The following is a 27,529-nucleotide window of genomic DNA, read 5'->3' on the forward strand; positions in this document are numbered from 1 at the left end:
TCAAAAGGTACAGGAAAAATGCAGGTCAAAAAGGCATGTCTGGAAACTGGCAAGATGGCACCTTTAATCCCAGCACTTGGGAGGCAAAGAAAAGAGGATCTCTGAGTTTGAGGGCATCCATGATTACATTGTGAGTTTGAGGCTACCTTGGGTTATATAACTGCCTGTCTCAACAACACAACAAAAAGGTATAGATTTTGCCAACACCCATAGTTTTTCAAAAATAATTTTGGGAGTGAGGATGTAGGTCGTCAGGGCATGCTCTGTATGCTTGAGGAACAGGATTCACTCCCTAGCACAGGCAAAACCGTTTTTTTTTAAATTCTTTTTAGGGTTGGGCGTGATGGCACAGAGCTTTATAATCCTAGAATTCTGGAGGCAGAGACTTGCTGATCTCCATGAATTTGAGGCCAGCCTTGTCTACAAAGTGAGTTATAGGACAATCAGAGCTATATAGTGAGAACTTGCCTCAAGAAATTATTTTTAAACAAAACATTATGAAGCTTCTTTGTAGACTTAAGTTATAATCTCTGCTTAATGTTTTGCAGTTTAGTGCTGTTTCTGAAACATTCAGTTCTATTACCAAAGATACTGGGAAACATTTGTTTTTTCTTGTTGTATTGTACTTTGCTATTTTGAGGCATTTGCAGAAGGCATTAGTTTAAAAGAGTACTAACTCAAGTAGAAGGTGCTAACACTTGAATTTCTTTCCTTTTTTTTTGTTTTGCAACCTGCTTTTCACATTTTGACAATCCTCAAGTAAAGATTTATGCTTAGTAAGGTAGGACTGTACTTGGATTTTAATTTTGTAGTTCATGGTGAATGTAATGTCATTCAAAAATAACTTTGTACTTAGCCACATGCCAAACACTGGGCACAATGAGGTCACCCAAGCCTACAAATGGCATAAATTACTTACAGATTCAGAGATAACACTAACTAATGTGGGAAGAGGCAATATGCAAAATGTAATCTTTGGATGGAAGCTTCAAGTAATGATCTTAAGAAAATCTTTAAAATTATCTTTTTGGGGGATGTGTGTGCACACCTATGTGTATGTGTATGTGTGTGTGCACAAGTGCACATGAGTGCCAGTGCCTGCAGACGTAAGAGGCACCAGATTCTCTGACACTGGAGTTATAGACATTTATTAGCCACCTGATGTGGGTGTTGGGAATAAAACTCGGGGCCTCTGCAAGAGCACTGTGCACTCTTAACTGCTGAGCTATCTCTCCAGTCCTAAGTAATGATCTTATAGTGATGAAAACATAAGGAAGGAAAGAGGGTGTGCCTCAAAAACCACATAGTTCAATTTATTAACATAGATTTGCACTTTATTTTAATTTTGCATCCTGAGAATAAAATTTTATCTTGACAAGTGAACAACGACAGAAGCAGCAGTGAAAGTTTCAGAGGCAGGTATCCTTCATTTTGGCACAGCTGTATATAGGTTGAGTTCTTCCAGGGGAGTCAATCCTGGACTCAGGGGAGAAAAATTAATTCATTCCACAGGTTATGTAACACTACAAGATGCATGAAAGTTCTTGGTTTGATGGACATACCCACTATTACTCGCTTCTGGTCAAGCTATCCCAACAGGATTCATCTGCGAAGAAGTAGAAATCGTAAGATCTTCAACCAGATTTTTTGAACAATGCCAGCTCTGTAGCTATCTGGACATACTGTTCTTGCAATAGAGGTTCATATTTGTATGTGGTTAGTCCAAGGATGGCAAACTACCTTGTAGATTATATAATTTCAAACATTTGTAGCTTGTTCCAAAGTCCAGGCATTAAAACCACTGAACAAATTGATTACAATAAAAAGAGAAAAGAAAATTAAGCCAAGATAAAAGCAAATCAAATAAGCAGGAATAAAAGAAGCATTTGAGAAATTATTGCCTTGATTCATCACATGAACTTTATACACAGAATTACTTTAAGAGACTCACAAATTGATAGTTAGACCAATGCTAGAGCATGACATTATAAGACTTTCAACATTTGCAATCTGTGTGTGTATATGTACACATTTCCATAAATCAGCTCAGCCATATAATCCTGAAACAAAAACGGTAGGCAAATTATAATCTGAATTTATATAGCCCAATCTACTCAATATTTATTCTCTCTGTGTGTTTTATTTAGGGTCTAGGAAGCAACATGCTGCCAAATACTCTTAGCTCTTCTATAAAAGTGGCTCCCAACATATTCACCATATAGATCTGTTGATTCCTTCCCCAAGTATCTGTTAAATTACATGTAATAACGGCTTTCTCGTTTTCATTAATTAAAAGTATACTTCCATTCACAGCTTCTAATCAGTATTGATAACCAGTGTTGACAGATAGTATATGAGCAAAATGCACATGTCTTGGTTGGCTGGTGTGGAAGGAATACTATAGGTCAGTGTGTGGCTTTTAATATAGTTTTTGAAATAACAATTTTTTAAAAACTATTTTATTTATTATTTTTATTTTATGTGTATGTGTGTATTGCCTGCATGTAGGTAAGTGCACCCATGTCATGCAATGCCCATAGAGTACAGAAGAGGCCATTGGATCCCCTGGAACTGGAGTTACGGACAGTTGTTAGCTGCCATGTGGGTGCTCGGATTCGAACCCGGGTCTTCTGCAAGAACGACCAGTATTCTTAACCGCTGAGCCATCTCTCCAGCCCCTAAATAACAATTTTTGAGAGAGGTGAAGGATACGCTTTATTGCTGTCTTCATCTGCCCCAAGCTGGGAACCACTGGTTTATACCCATCTGCTTTTCTTCCCTAAATCAAGTATTGACATAATACAATTACTCATGTTTAACAAATGGGGCATTAATACCAAAATTGACTACAGGAGAAAATAAACTCCAACACTTATTCTGTAGAGTTTTTTTTTGAGAACAAAAACAACGACATGGATTTAAAGTAATATCTATTTGGAAATTATATAATTATGGTATTCAGTATATCTTTCAGTTAGCTTCAAACACACTAATACATGAAAAAAATCCTCAATTCCCCTGTGAGGTAGGTCCAGATTAGTGTCCCCACTTCAGCAATGAGGACATGAGGTACAGAGGAATTAAGCAGCAGAGCTAAGAATTAAACCAGAAGTGACTTGGGTTTGAACTCCATGCCATTTTCCTTTCCACTTAATTTTATCAATTTGTTCCAATAGATCTTTTTGAAGGTATGGAACTTGGTGAGATACCGTAGCAGATGTGGAATCAGATATGAAACTCTTCACGTTCTCTAAGTGGATACTTTCATATCTCCATTATTGTCACAGCTACAATTCTTGCCTAGATACCAACTAAATAGTGAGATTCCACATGGGCAGAGCACAGAGATCTCAGTCCTCCATTCCTAGGGAAACTACATTCACTTTTAGCATCATGGGGGGACTATGGTCTAATAGGTTCTTTTGAGTCATGTCAATGAGCAGCCAGAATGCAAACTGAACTTGTACTGTGTGCAAGGCACTGTGAGAGTTTCTGCCAAGTTTATAGATCTGAGAGTAACTACTCTGAAATTCTGCACAGTAAATATTTCTTAAAGATTCCCAGAATCACAATTGTTAGGTAATCTCTAATTTTCTGTCCAGCTCTTGGTTTAACTACATGCTTTTACAGAAGACTGATGTGCAATTTACATCATTTGCCTGGGGCCCACAGTACTAGATAGACCATTTCTTCATAAAGTCTGAGTTTGAGAAAATTCACAGAAAATAGAACACATTCTCAGGTTGCCATCATCGAAACAAAAAGGCTGGCTCAGAATCAGGTAAGGGAAAGTTGGGACAAGATAAGGATATATACATATTCACGCATATTCTCTCTCTCTCTCTCTCTCTCTCTCTCTCTCTCTCATACACACACACAGAAGGATATATGTATAGATATCCTTCATTTATTTTCAGCTCACACAGTATATGAGCAAGTATCAATAAAGCTTACTTCTTTTCTGTGAAAAAATTTCCAACAGTTCACCACTAAGGGAACCTGAAAAATTTGACTATTGCAAAATAGACATCATTTTAGAAGCAGACTTTTATAGGCATAACTGGACCTAATTTCAATGCACTTGAGCACTTTACAATTTAGCAAAAAGTATTTCCACTATGTGAAACTGTTCCAATGAATCAGATGAGTATAATTTCTATATCCTATATCCTTCTAGGACAATACAGTAAATTTGAATGAAATATTGTTTGGGGACTTCATGTTCAAGTAATGGTTTATCTTTAAGTGACCGATTATCTGTAAACAAAAATAAAAGTGCTAATGATTTTTTAAAGCTCCCATACATTTGAAAAGACCAATTGTTTACAGGCTCACAAATGTTATTGAGCTTTACTCAGATTATCAAAAGTTCATTAAAAATAACAATCATAGATATTAACACAGTTTAAATTCTGAGACATTAGTGTTTACAGGTCATAGTAATATAAGAAGTGTGGGCATTAAATACTTAAGTGAGTTTTGTTAGGGCTTTGATCAAAGACCATTGTCCTTTCAGAATCTGCATTAAAATTACACTTTTAAGTGACTGATAGTCTTATTCTGCAATATGTTGTCATTAATATATCACATGATTTGAAGCAAACAATGAAATGGGCTTAAATAAGAGAAATATAATAAGCTAGTAAAGTATTGTCATCCTAGTTGAAAAGAATAATTTCTAATTTAATAATCTACCAATTCCCTCATTCTGCTTCCTTCTAATACCATGTTATCTTTGAAAAAGACAAGGCACTTTTCCATCTACTTCTAAAGTTACAAAGGTCTCTTTCCTATATTAACATGGGGTAGGAGGGAAAAAGAAGGGACATGTCTGGGATGGAGTTAATGAATCTGCAAATGATATCTATTAATACTTGTTAAGAATAATATATATGCTACTGGCCTTTTGGATAAGCTTTAAAATGACCAGTTGGATCAATTTCTTAAGTCAGAACCTGACTCCTCCTCCTCCTCCTCCTCCTCCTCATCTTCACCCCTCTCTTGGGGAATCAGTCTAGGGCCTCATGCTCCGTGAATATGTGCTCCTCCCAGGGCCTTGTGAATGCTAAACAGACACTACCCATGGGTGTCCTCTATAAAGCTCATTGAACTTTTGCTGCTACTGCTGTTCTGAGAGACAGGGCTCTTTCTGTAGCCCAGGCTGTCTTTGAATTCATGTAGCACAGACTGGCTTCAAACTCACTGAAAATTTCCTGCCTCATCCTACTAAATTTTGGCATTAAAGGTGTGAACCATCATGCTTAAATTTTCAGAATGTGACTTAAAAAAAATTTTTTTTAAATCTGCAACCTCAAAGCCTGTGAGATTTACATGCTTTGGCAAATATATTTTATTTTAAAATATTTTTTCCTCTGGAAACTACCACGACAATTTTAATAAAGGAATATTATGTAACAAAGGAATTAAAATTTGAGTTTTTCAATAAAAAAATAACTTTCACAAAAATACTTTGCTAACCCAAATGGAAAAATACAAGCTTATATTCTATCCTGAGGATCAAAGAAAAAAACGTTTGATGGGGGAGGAATTAATGACCAAGGTACACTCTGATATACTCTGACACTTCAGGATTTGCTGTTGTTTTTCAATGAAAAATTTCCCTTCCCCACTCCAAATATCCAATTTTTAATCACCCTTCTTCAAGGGAAAAGAGTTTGACAAAGCAGTCACCTAAGAATGAATGGCAAAGGAAAAAAAGAAGAAACTTGATTGTTTTCTGGGTAGCTCAAGAAACTGTGAATAGTGAGTAGCTAAAATTGAATTTATATATTGTGGCTAATGGTTTCAATGACAAATACTGTTGTAGCTTGAATTATACTTGGTCACCTCCAGATACAATCTATTCCTAACTTAATATTTGTTTCATGGAAACAATTCACTACACTTCCTGTTGGTTTTTGAACACGGTGAAGTGTGATTTAAACATGGCAGAGAAAGAATATGATCACCATTTGGTCAAACGCTAAGGTTACATTAAAAAAGGAAGATTTTTGAGGACTGACATTTACAGATAATTATCCTATCAGGGAGAATTAATTCTGTATTATGATGGAAATCAATTTTCATATTAAAACATCACAGTTTGAAGCATAAATTTGATGACATTCACTGGAACATAAATCATAGATACAATTTTTCCCTGACCTTAGCTATAAAACAAGACGGTCGGAATGCATTTTCAGAGGCTTCCTTTTTGTCTATAAAAATACACCTTCAGTCTTGCAGCAGGCAGATATATGGTATTTGTGGACATACATAATGTATTAGAACTTAGAGATCTGAGGTGGCTGAATGGCATGGGGGTAACTGGGCTCCAAAAGTGTTTGTGCAAACCAATATAATCACATATCAAATAGTATGTCTTTCTTCCTTCTACTGGTCAAGGACTAAGGATTTCAAATTAGGCATAACTTTTAAAAAATGGCTTAAAAAAGCTTGGCCTTGTGTGAAGAAATGATTGTTCTTTTCACTGGGATGAATGGTTGCCCTCCATACTTACTTAAAAGCAGTAAGAGGACAAACAATATAATTCAGTCCCAGTCACTTTAATTTTTTAAGCATTATGAATTAGAAACAATGCCCATATACAGGCATACACTTACAGTTGAATTAATATGATATGAAACTTTTGTTATATTAAAATTTCAAATTGTAGGAGAACCAGAGTGGTCACCTCACTCATTTTAATTGTGAAAAGAAATAGAGAATGATGCACACAGCAATCAAACAGCTACATGTGTGGTCAATTTAAAAACTAAAACACTTCTATCTAAATTCTATATGTCCTTCCTCATTAATAATGTCCAAATGTTTAAAAAAAGATCCTCAGCCAGAAGGAAGTGCATATTTTGTAACCGACTGGACCACTCCATAGTCTTCAGGTACAGTTCCTCACTTAGCGCTCTTTCTCAAAATGGAGCATCTGAGCTTCAGAAGAGGATCAGCTGTGGCTTTCACAGAGGTCTCCAGACCTCCCAAGAGGTGAAATCTTAAGATATTTAAAGATCCTAACTGTGGGAATTTTGAAAGGATGGGAAGGACACATAAAGGGAAAGAAGTGAGTGACAATGAGGCTGACGAATATGTCAGATGTCAAATATTTTTGGGGGTGGGGTGGAGGATAAATGGAAAATACTGAATTAAATGAGAAAAATAAGGTTGTTGGTTTCAGGTGTAATGCACAATGTCTGAGGTGATGATCTCAACTTTAATCCACTTGTTAGGAAGGGCAGCCCTGCCCTACACCTGAAAATTTAACATACTCATTTTGGCTTTGCCATAGAACAGCATGTTAAAGGTCTCTACATTCAAAAGGATGCTTGCAAACTTCATTCATATTAAAATCTATGCGGAATTGTTGGCAATACATTAATAATAATACATTCTGTAAAACATGGCATAACACATTTTACATTATTATGCAAAGAGACAGTATTTACAAGTATTTAGGGGTTTAAATATTTTATCCACTAACATAAGAGACGATTTAGCAAAGCGCAGGACGAAACCAGTGCTATTAATTGCATGTCCTTTAAAAGCAGAGTAAAACCATTTCGAAAAGCTACCAAAAGCCTATTTAAGTGTGTCTGGTAAGGGATTACAGAGCATTAAATAGCCTAGAAAAATGATGCAAATTTAGAAACAGTGAGTATGAAAATTATAAGGCAGCATGCTCAGAACAAGGTTTTTGTTTTCTTTTGTTTTGTTTTAAAACACCAGCACTGATGTTTATTTTAGTGGCAACTATATATACGTGTATATGTGTTGTATTTATTTAAAAATTGAGAATGCAAAACACAAGCCTTTATAACCAAAAAGATGTGCAAATTTTCTTCTTAAATCAACACAAATAAAAATGTGAGAAGAAGATTCTACCATTATAAAGAATAAACTGAATACAGCAAAGGAGACCATCTCCATTCCAAAATCATCTACAAGGCACTAAGGGTAGGAAATGACAGATAACACAGAAGTGACCGAATAAAACTCCTCAGTCAGGTCGGAATATGGGATATTTTGGTAAGAATTCTATGAGTATTACCTGTAAAATAAAAACAAACAAGAATATATTGACAAAATATTTTTTCATTTAATTTAACACAAATAACCCAGGAAGTCTAGTCAGTTTTCACAGACTGTATTTTGATTCTGCATTATAAAAAATAAGTGAAATATATGAAAGAAGTATGCAAAGAATGTAGCACAAGTTATGATGAGACTGGCAATTTCGAAATTAAACTGGCAGACAAAAGTAATTACTAGCGCTAACAGATGTTATTACCTGATTTGCAACAGCTATTTGTTTAGATTCAAACTCTTAATTACATTTTCACTTCCCTTCCCCTTTTTGTTTCAGCAAAGTGAAAGAGATTAAAAATACTTTATACAGATGAGGAAAATGCCTCTATGTTTGTATTTTTCAGTTAAAACAGCTTATGTTAGTTGAGGATTATTATTTTCTGTTAGTTGTTTATGCTCAAAGGGATCAACTATGAAACAATTTAACTGCAAAAATGCTTAGAAATGCGATAATAAAATTCAAATTTTTGAATGTTTAACCTATAATAGATTTTATATTTTTATTTAAAAAAATTTTTGGTCTTTTTGAGACGGGGTTTCCCTGTAGCCCAAGCTGGTCTGGAACTAACTATGTAGACCAGGCTGACTCACAGAGATTTGCCTGTCTCTGCCTCCCAAATCCTGGGATTAAAGGCGTGCACCACCACGCCCGGCTTATAATAGATTTTAGATTCCTTGTCACTTGCACAATGTCCTCAAAACTACACAAAGTGAAAAAAAATCACAATACCACTTTCTATGAGAAGCAAATGGAATGTTTAGTATTATTATTAGCTGACCTGTAACTCCCTATATACCCCAGGCTGGTCTTGAACTCACAGAGATTCACCTACCTCTGCCTCCAGAGTGCTGGGGTGTTGGGATGAAGGCCTGCACCACCACATCTGGCCTACTATAGTTATGATGATGACAGAATCTTAAGTACCCTGGCTGACCTTGACCTTATGTTGTAGCCAAGGATGACCTTGAATTTCAGCGATTATAGGCAGCCTGGTTTATGAGTGCTGGGATCGAACCTAGGGATCTGTACATGCTAGGCAAGCACTCTACCAACTGAGTTACATCTTTGGCCCTGGAACATTTATTATTAAATACATACTACATGTCATCAACTTGAAGTTTGGATAAATTTAATATTCTTTTGAACATTAATGATGCCGAATACATCATATTGGTTATATGTGAATTTTTGCTTTATGACTAAGATTGCATTATTTTCAGTAAGGTACTTAATCTATATTAAAATCTACTTTGTCTATTCACTAAAAGTTAAATGTCAGCCAAGATTTTTTAAAAAGCCAAAAATATGAATCTGGAATTCCAAAGAGAATTCCTGTTTTATGCAAGTTTTGACAGGATTATACGCAGACATAATTTGCTCAGCAGAAGCTGTTCTTGGCACCATATGTTATGGTTTGTGTCTGTGTTAAAATAAATCAAGGTTGTACAATGTTTTCATCTGAACATACAAGCTGAGACTTTGCTAAGATGTAAATAATTGTTAATCTTCCAAGATATTTTAGGTTGGCTACAAATCTAAAGAAAATTATGTATAATCTCTACATTGCAGCTGACAAAAGTTCAGACTGAGAAGATAAAAAGCAGAGGCAATAGAGCATAGATGATAAACACAGTGATGTTATATTTGGGATGCAATCCAAACCATGTAATTCAAACAGCTTCATACTTACATATTCCATCATATTGCTAGTCTCGCATTTCCTTTTAGTCAACTTCCAGTGCAAAGCAAGCTGAGAAATTAGAGATTTGTTAAACTTTTATATCAACATAAGTTAATTACAATGTATTCCATTTGAATGAGTCACTGAAAACAAAATCTAGGTTGTAAGATATAAAGCACAGCAGTTAAAATACCTTATAAAGAATGCAAATTAGTAACTGAGTATTAGCTTGCCAGTTCTTTTATTCCTGTCCAGAAAAATCTTACTTAGTATTTGTGTTTTCAATTTGATAATGCAAATATATGAACAGGGCCTTTTTTTTGGTTAAAATTTCTTACCTTGTGATATAATCTGTTATTTTCCCATTCTAATAACTTCTGAATTGATCTTCTGGTCTAAGAAAAAGGATCAAGACTTGTTACAAGCTGAGCCGAAGAACACTGTAAACTACATGTATCTCTATTTTTTTTTAAAGATCCTACTAATTTCTCTTCTGGTTGTTCCATTATAAAATCAGAAAAAAAGAGGACTGTATCTCACAGAAACGGCCAAAAGGGTAGTCACACTTTGGGTGACTGCTGTACAGTCGTAATAAAAGATAGCTTGAGCCAGGTGTGCTGCCAGACACCTGTAATCCCAGTACTAGGAGGCAGAGACAGGCACATCTCTGTGAGCACAAGGTCAGCCTAGTCTACATTGAGAGTTTCAGGTCAGCCAGGGCCCCATAGTGAGACCCTGTATTTAAAAAAAAGAAAAAGAAAAGGAAAAAAGGATAGAGACGTTTCTAACAGATTTTAATTTATGTTTTTCAATGTGAAATATGTATGAGTTACTCTGTGGTGTGTGTCCATCCATTGGTCTATTGTGAAAACCTATTAATAGTGCTAACCACAAACCGCAGCAGTTTCTTGCTTAATAAGAATTTTTCCACGTATCTTTCTCAGGACTATTTTTTCAATAAACATCTAATATGCTGAACATATTATCACAGAAAGTTTTCCTACCAGAGCTAGCATAATATCTCACACACAGCAGTCAGTAAAGCTCTAAATGAGAGAAGCAGTCGTATAATACTAGGAGCTGAATTTCTCCATTCAAAACACATGTATTTTGTAGGGAAAGTTACTAGGCATTTTTGATTCTTATTGGAAACTGTGAAAGATTTCTGATGAAAATAAGATAGTTTTGGTAGGTATTGTTAATAGTGAAAACCACTGTTAAAATTAATGATTGATAAGCCAGACTATATCTGAAAAGATTTTTAAAGCACCAACATAAGAAATGCTTCCATCTGTCTGACTACAGGTTAAAAATCCATGACAACTGAATTCTAAACAAAGTAAATTCAATTAGTTCATTAGATCAGCCAGGTGTGAAGGCATATGACTTTAATTCCAGCACTTGGGAGGCAGAAGTAGGCAGATAGATGTAAATTCAAGACCAGTGTTACCTACATAGCAAATTCTGACCAGCCAGGCCTACATAGTGAGCCCCCCTGAACTTTTTTTTTTTTTTTTAAGATTAGATAACAAAAGCTTGAGTGTCTCTTGTGGCCACTGCGTTGGATACATCTAGACAGAAATTAGATGAATAACAAAAAAGGAAACAATTAGTATTTTAAAGTTATTTCTGCAGTGAGTTTGGGGCCAGCCTGGTCTACCATCAAGTTCCAGACCAGCCAAGGCTACATAATGACACCGTATCTCAAAAGAAAAAAATTTTTTCTACAAACAGAAATCTAGGACCATAGAGCTTCCACCATGAATACTATGACTTTGTTTGTTTGTTTGTTTGTCTATTTATTTAGTATTTTGAAAATAGGTCTCAGGAGGCTAACCTCAAATTTCCTATGTAGCAAAGGAGGACTTTGAACTTCTGATCCTCCTGACTCTATCTCTGTTGGATTATAGGTGCACACCATTATACCCTAATTTATATAAGGCTGGGAATCAAACTCAGGATGTCCTGCATGCCAGGCAAGTACTCTACCAATTGAGCTATATCTCCAGCTCTTTCTATAAAATATTTTGAGAAATAATATCAATCTGTTAGAAATTCTTGCAGAAAGTAGAGGGAACACTTCCCAATTCATCAAAAAAATCAGTTTATGAAAATTTTATTTATTTATTTATTTTGAGTCATGGTCATACTATGTTGCCTAGGCTGGCCTAGAACTTGCCTTATAAGCTAGGCTGGTCTCAAACTCATGATCCTCTGGCCTCTATGTCCTGAGTGTTTAGATTATAAGTGTAAACCTCCATGCTTAGCCAGTTATGTTTCTATACACTACAAACTACCCCCCAAAGAAATCAAGAATAAAACCTCAGAGGAAGGGGGTGTAGCTCAGTTTGTAGAGTGCTTATTTAGCATATAAGAAGCCAGAATTTGGTCTCCAGCATCAACTAGGTAGCACATACTTGGAATATCAACATTGCAGGTGCTAGTCAACAAGGTCAAGCCCAGCTACATAAAAAGGTCAAGGTCAGCCTGCAATACTTGTGACTTCCTCAATAGGAAGGAAGAAAGGAAGGAAGGCAGGGTGGGATGGAAGCAGGAAGGGATTTGTTCAAAAATTAACTAACCAATTAAGAGTAAATTTAACTAGGAAGCTGAAAGATCTGTACTATGATCTCAAACTGGAGAATCGACATTGCTTTTTTTTTTAATGTCTTTTTGAGACAGAGTCTACCTGTAGCCCCAGCTGGCCTGGCACTCGCTATGTAGACCAGGCTAGACTCAAACTCACAGAGATCCACCTGCCTCTGCTTCCTGAGTGCTGGGGCTAAAGGCGTGTGCCACCACGCCTGGCAAGAATTGACATTGTTAAACTGCCCATATTACTCAAAGAAATTTACAGATTCAATGCAACAAATAGAGGAAAAAAAATCTTAAAATTTGTATAGAACCACAAAAAGACACACATGCACACACACACACACATGCGGAAAAACCACAGACATATAGATAAATAGAAAAGGGAACCCAGAAATAAAGCTACCGTTACCCACACGTGGCCAACTAATTTGTAACAAGAACACTAAAAAGATATAATGGGTAAAGGACAATCTCTTCAATAGTGTTGGGAAGTTGGACAGTTGTAAAAGAGAGGCTGGCCTTTAACTTACACCACACAAAAACTAACCCAGAATGGATTAAACTGGAAGCTGTAAATCTCCTAAAAGAAAACATAAAGAATAAATTCCCTGACACTAATCTTGAAAATGATTTTTAAAAAATTATTCATTTTACTTTTTGAGACAGGGTTTCACTGTTACCCTGGCTAGTCTGCAACTTGCTGTGTAGACCAGTCTGGTCTTGAACTCACAGAGATCCATCTGCATCTACCTCTCCAGTGCTGGGACTAAAAGTGTGTGCTACCATGCTGGCTGGCTATATATTACATAATATATATTACTGTAACATGTATATCATAAAAATCCATGGGAAACAAAAGCAAAGATGGCACATAACATCACACTTAAAAGGTTCTGTTGAATCAGAGAGACAATTTAAAAGAAAAAGAAAAGGCAACATTCAGAATGTGAGACCATATCTGCAAGTCATCTATTTGATATGGGGATAATATCCAAGAGGTGTTAAGGAATTTCTACAATTGAAGAGAAAAAAAGTGCTAAAAGAACCTAAATAAACATTTCTCAATAGGAGCCATCCAAATGGCCAACAGGTTTATGAAAAAGTAATCAATCTCACTAATCGCCAGGGAGAAGAAATCAAACCTACTCTTACAAAAACAAATCATTTCATACCTGTTAGGACAGCAATTGAAAAGTAAAACAAAGCAAAACAAAAGCAAGTATTAGCAAGGATGCAGGGGAAAAGGAACTCTTGCATGGTTGGTAGAGTCAACTGGTAGAAAATTAAGAAGGTTTTTGAAAAATTAAAAATAAAATTGTTACATCAGTATGAAACGTTCTCAGAGTTTGGTTTTTTTCTGTTTTTTGAGTCTGTAGTCACTTCTGTTGTTCTGACATTAGGTGGTGATCGAAGTCCACATTTCTGCTACAGACAGCACTCTATAAAATAGCAGTTTGGTAAGTCAAGATGGGTGGTGGCAAGTTAGGCAGCAGGGAGAACTTCGGTTGAATGCAGCCCCTATGGCAGGTTCACAGTTTTATAAGCAGCCCCTACTAAACTCATTTTATTCATTAAACTAGATTTGCATGTGGTGTGTGTGTGTGTGTGTGTGTGTGTGTGTGTGTGCGCGCGCGCGCGCACAAGTGCATACACATCTGAGTGAATATGCATTTATAGGACAGAGGACATTCTTTGGTGATTTTTCAGGTGTTTTTCATGATTCTTTTGAGAAGATGTCTCTCACTGGACCAGAACACACCAAGTTGGCTGTCCAGTGAGCCTCAGGGATTCACCTGTCTGCCTTCCCAGTGCTGGGAACAAGCATACAATCAACACAACCAGCTTTTCTTTCACCATGAAGTCAAACTAATATCTTTGTTCATGAAAAGCAAGCAATTTATTGACAGTTATCTTCTCAGCCCTAGATCTGCATTTGAGTCATTTGATTGAGCCCAGCATTTTTTTTTTTTTTTTTTTTGGCTGTTGGTGCCACTGTAGTTCAAAGGTACACTTTTCTCTTCTGTCTCCCCAGGAAAGCACGCAACACACACACACATACACACACACACACACACACACACACTTATGTGAGGAATGTGAACTATTCAAATTCACAGCAGCAGGGAGTAACAAGGTGGTTTGCAGGGCTTGGGTGGAGGGAGACAGGAGTGGTTGATGTAGGTTTCAGTTCTCTAAGATAAATAAATTCTGAAAATCTGCCATGCAGCATAGTGCTGAATATTATATTATATACTTAAAAATTGCTAAGAAGGTAGATAGTTTTCAGGAACTCAGGTCTACATGAACAAAGATCAGGTGTTAGAGAAGGAATAAGTGACGGTGAAACAAAGTGTTTTTATTTTTTCTATTCTTAGCTCATTTAAAAGGCAGCAGTCTGTCTAAGATAACAGTAGAAAAATTTGGTAAATATAGTTTACAGATAAGGGACATGAATGGCAGCAATGTTCCCATGGATAGGAGGAAGAATTGGGAGTATTTGCTCTACCTGGAAAAAGGCACACTATCGTTTGAAACTAACTTGATCCTAACCAAAAGGCCTACAAGCAATAAGCATACTATTATTGAACTGGTTGTAAATGTAAAACAATCACTAAAAAGCTTATAAATAAATATAGCCAATATACTACAGAGGGATTAAAAATGTTATCATATACAATACAATACTCAAAACAGAAGAGGGCAGAAAATGAGTGGAAAACAAAACATGAACAAAGCACAGTGACTAGAAAATAGTACAAAGTAAGGAAGATACTATCTCAAATATATCAACGATCACTTTAAGATCAGTGGTCTGAATTCATCAGTGGATAGAGATTCAATGTGTATAAAAAACGAAATTTAATTGTGTGTTGTCTATAAGAAACTCATTAAATATAGAGACAAATAATGATTAAATGTAAAGAGATGTAGAAAGACTAACAGAAATGCTGAAAGTAATCAAAGGAAGGTAGGAGGGAAGTTAGTAACTTCAAAGCTGTGTTCAGAGTAAGGAAAATTATCAGAGACAAAGAAGGTCATGAGATATGACAAAAATTTCAACTCCTGGGAGATGGCTCAGTGGGTAAAGTACTTGCTGGGCAAGCATGGGCAAGTTTGGATCCTCTGTATCCACATAAAGCCGAGTGTGGTGGTGTGTGTCTGTAACCTCAGGACTGGTGGGGGAGGGGAGCAGAGACAGGTGAATCTCCCAGTTAAGTTGCAACAGTAAACACTGGGCTCAGCAAGAGATCCTGATTCAAAAATAAGGTGGAGAGCAATACAAGAAGATATTTGACGGAGATCTCTGGTCTCCATATGTGTGTGCATGGGTGTGTCCACCTGCATATACATAAACACACACAACACACATATACACACACTTAAAAAAAAAGATCAGGGGCTGGAGAAATGGGTCATCTGTTATACTATTCTTCCAGAGGACCCAAGTTCAGTTCTCAGGACTCACGTTGGGTGGTTTCCAACTCCAGCTTCAGGAGATCTGATACTCTCCTCTCTTCCATACTCCGAAGGCACCTATATTCACATGTGCACATAACCTACAATATCTATACCATATGTATAATTAAAAATAAAAATAAAATTTAAAAGTGGGGCATGGTGGTGATGTCTGTAATCCCAGCAGGAGACAGAGGCAGGTAGTTCTCTTTGAATTCAAAACCAGCTCAAGGCCAGCCTAGTCTACATAGTGAGTTCCAGGACAGCTGGGGCGACAGGGAGACCCTGTCTCAAAAAGACAAAAAACAAAACAAAACAAAACAAAAAAACCAGGCTGGTCTACATAGTAAGTCTTAGGCCAGCCAGGGAGCTAGATAGTGAGACCTTGTCTCAAAAAGTAATCTTAATCAATTCTCAAGCCCCATGTGGTGATGCATGGGATTGTAGTTCTACCACTCAGGAGGCTAAGGCAGGAGGGGCACAGGTCTAAGGCCAGCCTGGCTATAAAGCAAGACCATATTACATACAAAATGTCAATTCTCTGGGAAAAACCAGCAATCATTAATGAATGCACACCTAGCAAGACAATGTCAAATTCTTATATGTGAGAATAAACCTGACAGAACTTCTAGAAAGAATTGCAGAGTCCACTATTATAACAAGAGCTCTCAATACCCAACTATTAGTAACTAGCAGACTTATAATCAGTAAGGGGAGCTGAACAGCACACCAAGTTGACTGGATCTAACTGGCATCTATAGACTATCTCATGTAACAAAGGAAAAATACATATACTTCTCAAGTCATATGGCATATTCACAGGGACAAAAACTATATTCTCGGTTATAAAACATTATTAATCTTAACACATCCTAATTTTCACTTTAATAGATAGAGAAAAGGCTTTTGATAGAATTCAGCATGGAATCATGATAAAGTTCTAAAGGGAACTGGACTAGAGAAAACATACCTCAACACAATTAAAACTATATACAAACCCACAGCCAACATCATTCTAAATGGAAAAAACTGGAAGAATTCCCACTAAAATCAAGGATGTCCATTATCTCCACTCCTTTTCAATATAGTGCTTGAAACTCTCGTTAGAGCAATAAGACAAGAGAAGGAAATTACAGGAGTACTAATTAGAAAAGAAGAGGTCAAATTATCCATTTTTGCAGATAATATGATACTATACCTAAGAGATCCCAAAAATTCCACCAGAAAACTCCTAGAACTGATCAACACTTTCAGTAATGTGGCACGTTACAAAATTAATCTACAAAAATCAGTAGCCTTTCTATAAACCAATAACAAGCAACTGGAGAAATAGTACAGGGAAACTCTCCCATTCACAATATCCACCAAAAAAACAATATCTTGGAATAAACCTGACCAAAGACATCAAAGATCTCTACAATGAAAAAGTTAAATCTTTAAAGAGATTGAGGAAGACACCAGAAGATGGAAGGACTTCCGATGCTCATGGATTGGAAGAATTAATATTGTGAAAATGACCATCCTACCCAAAGGAATATATAGATTCAATGAAATCCGAATAAAAATCCCCATGATATACTTCACAGAATTGGAAAAAAAATCCTTAAATTCATACGGCAGTACAAAAGACCCTGGATAGCCAAAGAAATCCTGAGCACAAAGAGCAACACTGAGGGGATTACTATACCAGATCTCAAACTATACCTCTGAGCTGTAGTCATAAAAACAGCATGGTACTGGCAAAAAAATAGACACATAAATCAATGGAACATCATTGAAGACCCAAACCTGAGTACATGCAATTTCAGCCACCTGATATTTGACAAAGGTGCCAAGAACACACAATGGAGGAAAGAGAGCATCTTCAACAAATGGTACTGGCAAAACTGGATCTCCATCTGTAGAATGAAACTAGATCCTTATCTTTCACTTTGCACAAAAGTCAACTCCAAATGGATCAAAGACCTCATTGTGAAACTGGAAACTCTGAAACTATTAGAAGAAAATATTGGCAGTAACCTACAAGATATAGGTGTAGCAAAGGACTTTCTAAATTGGACACCAGTTGCTCAGGAATTAAGGTCAACAGTCAACAAGTGGGACCTCATTAAACTAAAAAGTTTCTGTACAGCAGAAAACAAACAAACAAACAAAAAACCAATAACATGAAGAGAAAACCAACAGAGTGGGAAAAAATCTTCACCAGTGACACATCTGACAGAGGTTTAACCTCCAGAATAAAGAACTCAAAAAACAAAGAATCAAGAAAACAAATGAACCAATTAGAAGATGGGCCAAAGATCTGAACAGAGAGTTCTCAAAGGAAGGAATAAAGGTGGCTAAGAAACACCTTAAAAGGTGCTCAACATCATTAGTGATTAGGGAAATGCAAATTAAAATCACCTTAAGATTTCATCTTACCCCCTTCAGACTGGCTAAGATCAAGAGAACAAATATACTGAAATGCTGATGAGGATGTGGACAAAGGGGAATGCTCATTTGTTGCTGGTGGGATTGCAAACTCGAGCAACCCCTATGGAAAGTAGTGTGGAGAACTCTTAAACTAAAAAGAAGGGGCTGGAGAGATGGCTAAGTGATTAAGTGCACTGGTTGTTCTTGCAGAAGACCTGGGTTCAAATCCCAGCACCCACATGGCAGCTAACAACTGTCCATAATTCCAGTTCCAGGGGATCCAACAGCCTCTTTTGTCCTCCATGGGCATTGCATGACATGAGTGAACTTACGTGCAGGCAAATACACGCATACATATAAAATAAAAAATAATAAAATATTTAAAAAACAAACTAAAAAGGAACCTACCCTATGACCTGGTTATTACCACTCCTTGGCATATACCCAAAGGACTCATCCTATTGCACAGACACTTGTACAACCATTTTCACAATAGCTAAGAGATGGAAGCAACCTAAGTGCTCCTCAACTGACAAGTGGATAATGAAAATGTAGCAGATTCACACAATGGAATTCTAATCAGAGGTAAAGATGAAATAATGAAATTTGCAGGCAAATGGATGGATCTAGAAACTGGTAAACTAAGTGAATTAACACAGACTCAGAAAAATAAAAGATGTATATTCTCCCTCATTTTTGGATCCTAGCACCAAATCCTTATAATACATGGAATCCCACCGAAATCAGTCAACAACCCATGGAAAACAGGTGATGCAGAGACCCAAAAGTTCAGCCCCTTGCCACGATGGGAGGAAGATCATACCACACCTATCACCCTCTCCAAGGCTCAGAGACTTTTGAGGAAGAGGGAAGAGGTTGGTGGAAAGAATGTAAGAGCCAGAGGAAGGGATGGAGTGTCACCTGAAAGTGTCCTCTGACCGATATGCCAGCAAGCTATAGTCACACCTCCTTCCCATGCTCATCAAGGAGTTGAAGGGGGAGTCATTTACTGCTCCCACCCAGTCAATCGACCTTAGCTGCATGTGGGGGAGGGGTTAAGGATATATAAGCCAAGAACACCATGAGGCACCTCTCTTGCCATTTTTTGTGGCTGTCAGGGAGTCACAGGATCTATATTTGAGTGTGGACTTTCCAGTGTAGCTGCAAATGGGGAGGGGTGGTGGGGGAATGCCCACTCGTCTGTAAATAAACCTGCATCCTATGTTCTGTTAGCAAGCCCAATAAACTCCTTAGGATTTAAAAAAAGAAAAAAGAACAATGCTAATGGAAATCCTCATTATTCCACCAAAGTTGACCCCATTTTGGCAAATTCTTTGGTCTTTGATTTCTTAATACTATTTCCTCCCTTAAACTTCATTGTATGTATATATTTTTATCTAACTTGCTTCAAGTTATTTCTGTTAAAATGTGTTAAATATTGTCTCTCTTTGGAATAATAAAAATATTCTAAAGTAAAAAAAAAACTAAAAAAAGAATAAAACCAAAAATATGCTCTCAGATCCCAATGAATAAACCTAGAAATCAATAATGTAGAGATAGGTGACCCTCCATATTTAGTGATTAAGCAACATTCTTCTAAATGACTTAGTCAAATAAGGCATCTCAAGAGAAAATTTAAAGTATTTTGAACTAAATGAAAACATAACTCAGCAAAAAATTGGGGTTATAGTGACAAAGGGGTTTAGAAACAGCCATGAATGTGTACAAAAGGAGATCTAAAACGCATGCTTTCACCTTAGGCAGAACAGATAGAAAACAAAATAGAAGAAATAAAATTGTACAAAAATTAATGAAATTGGAAACATGTATCAGCCAGGTGCTGTGGCATGCACGTTTAATCCCAGCACTCAAGAGGTAGAGTGCAAACAGACCTCTGTGAGTTCAAGGTCAGCCTGGTATACATAGTGAGTTGTGCGTGTAAAAATGAGTCAGGGCCACAGAAATAAGAAAGAGAAGAAAAAAGAGAAGGAGGAGGAGGGAAAAGAAGAAGAAGGAGGAGGAAGAGGAGGAGGAGGAGGGGAAGAAGAAGAAGAAGAAGGAGGAGGAGGAGGAGGAGGAGGAGGAAGAGGAGGAGAAGAAAACTCTTGTGGTCATAGCAACAAATTCAGAAAAGGCATTTGACAAAAAGAAACACTTTCATGATGAAAACTCTCAGCCAACTAGGAAAAGAAAGGAACTTCTTCAACTTGATAAATAATATCTACAAAAAGTGTGTAAGTAACTGATAAGATTACTTATAAGACAGCTGAGGTTCATACTCATTACTCCTGTTAAAAGTTACAGTGGTTGTCATAGCTGATGGAATAAAAAGGCAGACAGACTGGGGTGTGTCCTTGGCTGTTCACACTCCTGTGGTGTGGCCTATGAAGAACAAACATTTATCATCCACAGTTATGGAAGCTTGGAAGTCCAAGATCATACTGCCAGCAGATTCAGTGCTATTATGTGAGGGACCAATTATTTGCTCATAGATAGTCGTTTTCTTGTTGTGTCACCCTTCTTGGCAGAAGAGTGAGGGAGCTCTCCAGGGTTTCTTTATAAGCACTATTCCAATTCACAAGAACCCTGTCTTATGACATAATCACCACCCAAAAGTTCTACCCCTCAATACCATCATATGGTGATTAAATTTCAAGGTAAGAATTTTGGAAGATGTAAATATTTAGACTGTAGCATTCTGTCCCTCACCTCCCCAAATTTATGTTCTCACATGCAGAATATATTCATTCCATCCCAGTAGACCCTATTCCAGCATCAACTCAAATTCAGCTTAAATTAAAAACAAAATACTGTTTACTTCATTATCTCATAAATGGATAAAGTAAGGTACACACCTAATAAAATATGTTCATGATCTATATGAAGGAAATACAAGAATTAATTAAGAGTTAGTTAACATTAATCTGTAGATTTAATGTACTCCCAATTAATGTCTCAGTAAGTTACCATAATATTAACAAACCGAGTCTAAAGTTTATATGGAAAGGTAAAGATCCAGAGTACTCAACAAAGTACTTAAGGAGAACAAAGTCAGAAGATGTACACTACCTGGTCGCAGGAGTTACTAAAAAGGTACGATAATCAAGATAGTTTATTATTGGGGAAAAAAACTAATTATAGCATCAAATGGAACTATCAGAAGAGCCAAAAATAAGCTCATACAGCCATTTGACCTTTGACAAGTGATGAAAAGTAATTTATTGGAGAAAGGATAGTCTTTTACTGCTAGTACAAGAGGATATTCACATGTAAAAATGAATCTATTCAAAGACTATGGACATAAATGTAAGCAAAACTATATAACTCATACTATAACCTAAAACAAAATTTAGGTGACTTTAGGTTTGGCAATGGATTCTTAGATACAGTGCCAAAAGGTAGAATACATAAAAGAAAAAAAAGATTAAGCTGGAAATCAATAATTCTGCTATTCGCAAGCCATTGTTGTGAGAATAAAAAGCAAGTAATGGACTAGGAGAAAATATTTGTAGTCTACTGGCAGGTAAAGCATGTGAATATCTTTAAAAATTGAACGGTAGTAAAAGAAAAGAATGTTATTTAAAAATAGGCATAGGTCAGTCCATTCTTGTATTGTTAGAAAATGGTGCCCTTTTCAAAATGGGTGAGTGTACTCTGCAGGATATGCAGTCTTCTTTTCCTTCTGGAAGTATCCCACATCAGTGCTATTAAAAATGAGTATAGAATGGAGGAGAAACCTCTTTATAGAAGACATACAAATAGCAAATAAGCACATAAAAATCTGCTCAATAGAATATAACTTTGTAGAATCAGATAACAAAACAATGAAATACTACAATACTTGTTTCAGAATGACCAAAATCCACACCATTGACAACACCAAATGCTGGTGATAATGATGGGGAACAACAGAAGCCTAGTTCATTGCTGGCAGGAATGCAGAATGGCAGAGCCAGTATGGAAGATGGTGTGGCAATTTCCTTTTTTTCTTTACTTTTTTTTTTTTCCTTTTATAAGGTCTCACTGTGTAGCCCTAGCTGGCATGAAACTCACTATGTAGACGAGGCTGGCGCTGGACTCAGAGATTTGCCTGTCTCTGCTTCCAAAATTCTGGGATTAAAGGCATGCACCACCACACCTGGCTGATATCTGTTTTAATTTTCATTTTTTAAATGATTTTATGTATTCTAGTATCTCTTTGTGCTGGGATTAAAGGTGTGCACTGCCATGCTGGGTGGCAATTTCTTACAAAACTAAACATACTTTGACCCCATGCCTGGTGGCAGTTTCTTTCAAAACTAAACATACTCTTTGACCCAACAATCACATTTCTTAGTATTTATTCAAATGAGTTTGAAACTTCTGCTGACTCATCTTCTTTATGATTACCAAATCGTAGAAGCAACCAAATGCATTTCAATACATAAATGGTTGATAAACAAACCAATGTATATTTAAACAGTGGAATATTATTCAGTGACCACCAAGGGCATAGATCTGGTAAAAATGAGCCACTAAGCCACAAAAACTCAAAGAACTTTAAACATATACATGAAGGAAGCCAATCTAAAAAGACTACCTGGTATAATTCTAACCATATGGCATTGTGGAAGAATATCCACTTATACCAGCACTACATGTGAAAATACTATTGTTTCTCCAATAGATAGCATTTGATCATTTGTTAAACGATCAAATGGCTACATTTGTGTGGGTTTATTTCGGGTTCCTCTAATCAGTCCCATTGATGCTTTAATCAGTTTTTTCCCTAAGAAAAAGCAAAAGCTGTAGAGACTAAAAAATTCAGTGTTTGCTCAGGATTTCAAAGTAGAAGCAGAATGAACAGGTACAAGTACAGTGGATTCTTAGGACAATGAAACTACTAATTTGTATGATATTATGAGGATGGACACAATAAACATCTGTCCAAACCAACAGAATGTAGAACTCAGCGTGAACCCATTAATATAAACCACAAACTTTACTTACTTATAAGGTAGCAATATTGGCTCATCAGTTCTAGCAGTGGCACCACATAAAACCAAGATGCCAATAGCAGGGGAAATTGGTCCCAGTGACAGGGTTTATGGGAATTCTCCATTTTTGCTCATTTAATTCTGTAAATCTAATATTATTTAAGTAATATATTAATTAGGGGTAGAGCGAGATCTTAAAAAAATTGAAAAAAAGAGTACTTCTTGATCTTGCTGAGGACTGAGATCAGTTCCCAGCACCCACGTTAGGTAGGTCACAACCACTTGTAACTACAGCTCCAAGAGATCTCATTCCTTCTTCTGGCCTCAATGAGTACCTGCACTCAGATGTACACATCCACACAATATACAAAGTGAATAAATAAAAAAAGATATATTGGGCCTGGAAAAATAGCTAGGCAGTTAAGAGTATGCACTGCTCTTGGAGAAGACCTGAGATCAGTTCCCAGCATCCATGTCAAGCAGTTCAACTGCCTGTAATTCCAGCTCCTGGAGATTGAATGCCACTGGTGCCTGCAGGCACTTGAAGTCATGTACACAAACTCACACATAGACACACCAAAGTACACATAATTAAAACAATAAAACAAATTTTATAAAAGAAACATATTAATTAAAATTATATATAAAAGGTGAAGAAATAAAGACATTCCTAGATTAAAAACTGACCTTATCAACTGCCTATGGGCTTAACTTTTAAGACACACTAAGGAAGTCTTTAAAGCTGAAACCTAGCAAAGAAAAAAAGAAAACTTTAAGAGGACAAATGAATTCCAAGTAAGATAAATTCAAAGTGAGTCATACCAAGACCAAGTGTAATAGAACTACTAAAAGTCAAAAGCATAAATCTTGAAAGCAGCAAGAGACAAGCAGCTTGTTTCAAGGGATCCTCAGTGAGACTAACTCATTTCACATCAGAAACCAGGAAGGTCAGAGGCAAGATAACATATCTCAGTGCTGAATACAAGATTTTCAAACAAAAATTCTGTATCTGGAAAAATTATCCATTGAAAAAAGGGAGACATTAAGAAAGGGATGAAGGAGTTATTTTTATGAGAACTGCCTGTAAGAAATTCTAAAGAGAGTCCTTTAGGATGAAACAAGAGAATACAATAACCTGAGTCATATGATGAAATAACAAAAGTATTGTTGCAGTTGTGGTTGGTACCTTCTCTTTCCTTCCTACATGATTTAGAAGGTGAAACATAAAACAATTATATATCTATAGTCATTGGCCCATGATATTCAGGATATAACTGGGAATAAGAACAACAACACAATGGAGCAGGTGAGGACATGCACAGGAGCAGTTTGTATGCTATTGAAGCTGAGGTGGTCTCTAGTCAAACTAGTGTGTCATAAGGTTGGGAATAATTGCAACCAGTAAGAAAAACAAGGAAAAAATACACACAAAGGAAATGAGAAAATACATTGTTATTATGTTTAAATGGGAAGTGACCCTACATGCTGTGTTTGATTACTTGGTCTTCAGCTGGTTGGTGCTGTTTTGGGAGGTTGTAGAACCTTTGTAGAAGAAGGTACAGCTTGTGGAGGTTGGTCACTGGGGGCAGACCTTTAAGGGTTAGAGACTACCCGTGCTTCTGACTCTCTGAGATCTCTGCTTCCTGGTCAGCCATGATATATAAACAAGGTCCAAATTCCTGCTGCCACATATAGAATCGCAATACAGTGTCATCCCTGCCATGATAGATTGTATTCCCTGAATTCATGAACCAAGATTTGTCAAAGCACAATAAAAGCAAACAAAACAACAGTCTACTGCAAAAATCAGTTAAACATAAAATAAGGAGGTAACAGAGGATTAAGGAAACATAAAGGTATGACAGATGTTAACAGCAAAATAGAAAAATACATCTTACGCGTTAGGAGCTCAAATATATTCCATGAAAACTCAAATGTTCAAATCACAATCCCTGGTACCTGAGAATGTGATTGTATTTGGAGATAGGGAACTAAAGGAGGCAGTTAAGCTCAAATGAGGACTTATGGGTGTGACCTAACATAATGATTGGTATTACTTTTTTTTTTTTTTTATAGCTGTTTGAGACAGGGTCTCAAGTAGCTCAGGCTGGCCTCAAACTTTCTAGGTAGCTGAGGCTGGCATTGAACTTCTGATCCTCCTACCTCCATCTCCTGAGTTCTAGGATAACAGGTACAAGCCACCACACCTGGTTGTGACAGGTATTTTTTTTTTTTTTTGGTCTTTTTGAGACAGGGTCTCCCTGTAGCCCCAGCTGGCCTGGAACTCACTATGTAGACCAGGCTGGCCTGAGCTCACAGAGATCTGCCTGCCTCTGCCTGCCGAGTGCTGGGATTAAAGGCATGCGCCACCATGCCTGGCTGTGACAGGTATTCTTATAGGAAGATGGATTAAGATGCAGGTATGCATAGAGAATAGATCATGTGAAGATACAGGGAGAAGAGTATAATAAACAAGATAAAAGACTTAGAAAAACAAACAAACAAAATAACCCTCTTGGATACATCTTGATCTTGGGCACCTAGTTTACAGAACTATGAGAAAATAAATTTTGGCTATTTAAGTCATTTTTGCCTATGGTACTTTGTTACAGAAGCGTTAGAAAACATTATCATTAGTCACTTTAAACGTAAATAAATTCAATTCTTAATTAAAAGGTAGAGATTTTCTGAATGAATTTAAAAACATAACCCATCTATACATTGTCTACATGACAGACACTAAATTTAGATTTAGCAAAACAAAAAGAATGAAAGTGAAAGGACAGAAAAAGACAGCTCATTCTATAAATAGTAACTAAAAAGAGCTCTGGTGACTATGGTAACATGGGACAAAATAGACATAAAGTGAAAAAAAAGAACAGCATACAAATGAAAAAGAAATACAGTGTGTGTGTGTGTGTGTGTGTGTGTGTGTGTGTGTCTGCTCAAGCAGTATAACAAAATATTGTAAACTGACTGCTTTAAAAAACTGTATGGTCTTAAACACACAAAAGGAAAGTATAACCAAAGATTAAAGTGATCAGTATAATTCTTTAAGAGTACATGTATTGTTAAACATAGTCACAATTGGGCTTGTTTGTGGTTGTGCTCACTCATTAAAGGAGTGCCAAGCAGGGTCACTGGACGCTCACCTTAGTATCCAGCCATTCTTCCCAGCCAACTAGTCTAGCCTTGGAAGACAAAAGAAAAATGAGAAAGAACCCAATAGAGGGATGCTTTTGGAAGCCCTTGTCAAGAAACTCCAAGGGACTCTCTGTATTAGGATTCTCCAAAGAAACAGAACCAGTAGAAAGAATATATATGTATAGAGATTTATCAGCTTAGCTCACAGGATAGAGTCTGGGAAGTCCAACAATGGCTGCACCACACTGGAGAGGCTGAGAATCCGTAGTCGCTCAGTCCGCAAGGCTGGATGTCTTAGTAGTCCCAATCTGGCGCTGAAGGTCTGACAAATTCCGAAAGATCAGCTAGTCTTCAGTCCACAGCAGCAAGGCGAACTCACCAGCGAGAGAGAAGGCAAGCAGCAAGAAGCCAGGTGTTCTCTGCCATAGCTTTTTATACCGGCTGCCATCAGAAGGTAACACCCACATTTAGGTTGTGTCTTCCAGCTTCAGATGATCCAATCAAGAAGATCTCTTTTATTTCAGTTAATCCCAGATCCAGTCAAGTTGACACCCAGGATTAGCCATCACAACACCCCTTGTCAACTTGATACCCAATAGCATCTCTCTATGTCATGCTTAATTTTCAAATAAAACAATGTTGATGTCATAATTTCACCTAACATGATATAACTATCCCATCATACAATGACCAATGCATTATATATCTTAGAGTAGGTGATAAGGTCTTTGAGGAACGCTTAGTCCTTCAGTATCTCATAACCCAATATGATCATATAGGCTCACAACACTTAACCACTTAACACTTATCTCAATTACACATTCAAAAAAAATAACACAAGTGTCTGCTTAACATATGTGTAACACACAAGCCTATTCTTGACCAAACAGGACAAAAATATTCATGTCAATTAAATCCATGTTTCTGCAACTGGTCACATGGGCTAAGTTGGTATTTGTAACTACCTTCCTCTACTACTCATTCTGTATTTCCTCCACCATCAGCAAGCACCTCTGCAGGTCTTGGCTCTTTCCCCAGAGAAGTGACCGGTACTTTCATCCCTGAGGGGTCTGAGCCATTTTTTGTCCTGTCTGGATTGGGTTGTTGCAGTCTCCCATTGACCTTAATTACAGGACATGGTAACACCAAAAGTCACCCCTAAGG

The 27,529-nt window shown here is 36.8% G+C and overlaps 1 protein-coding gene across 5 annotated transcripts in view; it reads right to left on the reverse strand.

Annotated features, from left to right (window-relative positions):
- Positions 1 to 1,307: 1,307 nt before the first annotated feature.
- The window catches only part of Chic1 (cysteine rich hydrophobic domain 1), a 70,976-nt gene continuing 44,754 nt past the window's right edge, over positions 1,308 to 27,529 (reverse strand). The window contains exons 4-7 of one of the 5 annotated variants that reach the window (XM_029554747.1): positions 10,121 to 10,177; positions 9,792 to 9,851; positions 1,563 to 1,606; positions 1,308 to 1,476 (exon numbers count right to left, since the gene is read on the reverse strand). In XM_029554747.1, the coding sequence (XP_029410607.1) occupies positions 1,583 to 1,606; positions 9,792 to 9,851; positions 10,121 to 10,177 (141 nt within the window). In that variant the 3' untranslated portion in view covers positions 1,308 to 1,476; positions 1,563 to 1,582. Of the gene's footprint in view, positions 1,607 to 5,135; positions 8,063 to 9,791; positions 9,852 to 10,120; positions 10,178 to 27,529 lie in introns of those variants that run through there. The other 4 variants (XM_029554749.1, XM_029554746.1, XM_008850475.3 and 1 more) reach the window with 4 other exon arrangements.

Source organism: Nannospalax galili, unplaced genomic scaffold, assembly GCF_000622305.1.
Source record: "Nannospalax galili isolate Female #2095 unplaced genomic scaffold, S.galili_v1.0 scaffold365, whole genome shotgun sequence".
In the NCBI taxonomy this organism is placed as follows: Eukaryota; Metazoa; Chordata; class Mammalia; order Rodentia; family Spalacidae; genus Nannospalax; species Nannospalax galili.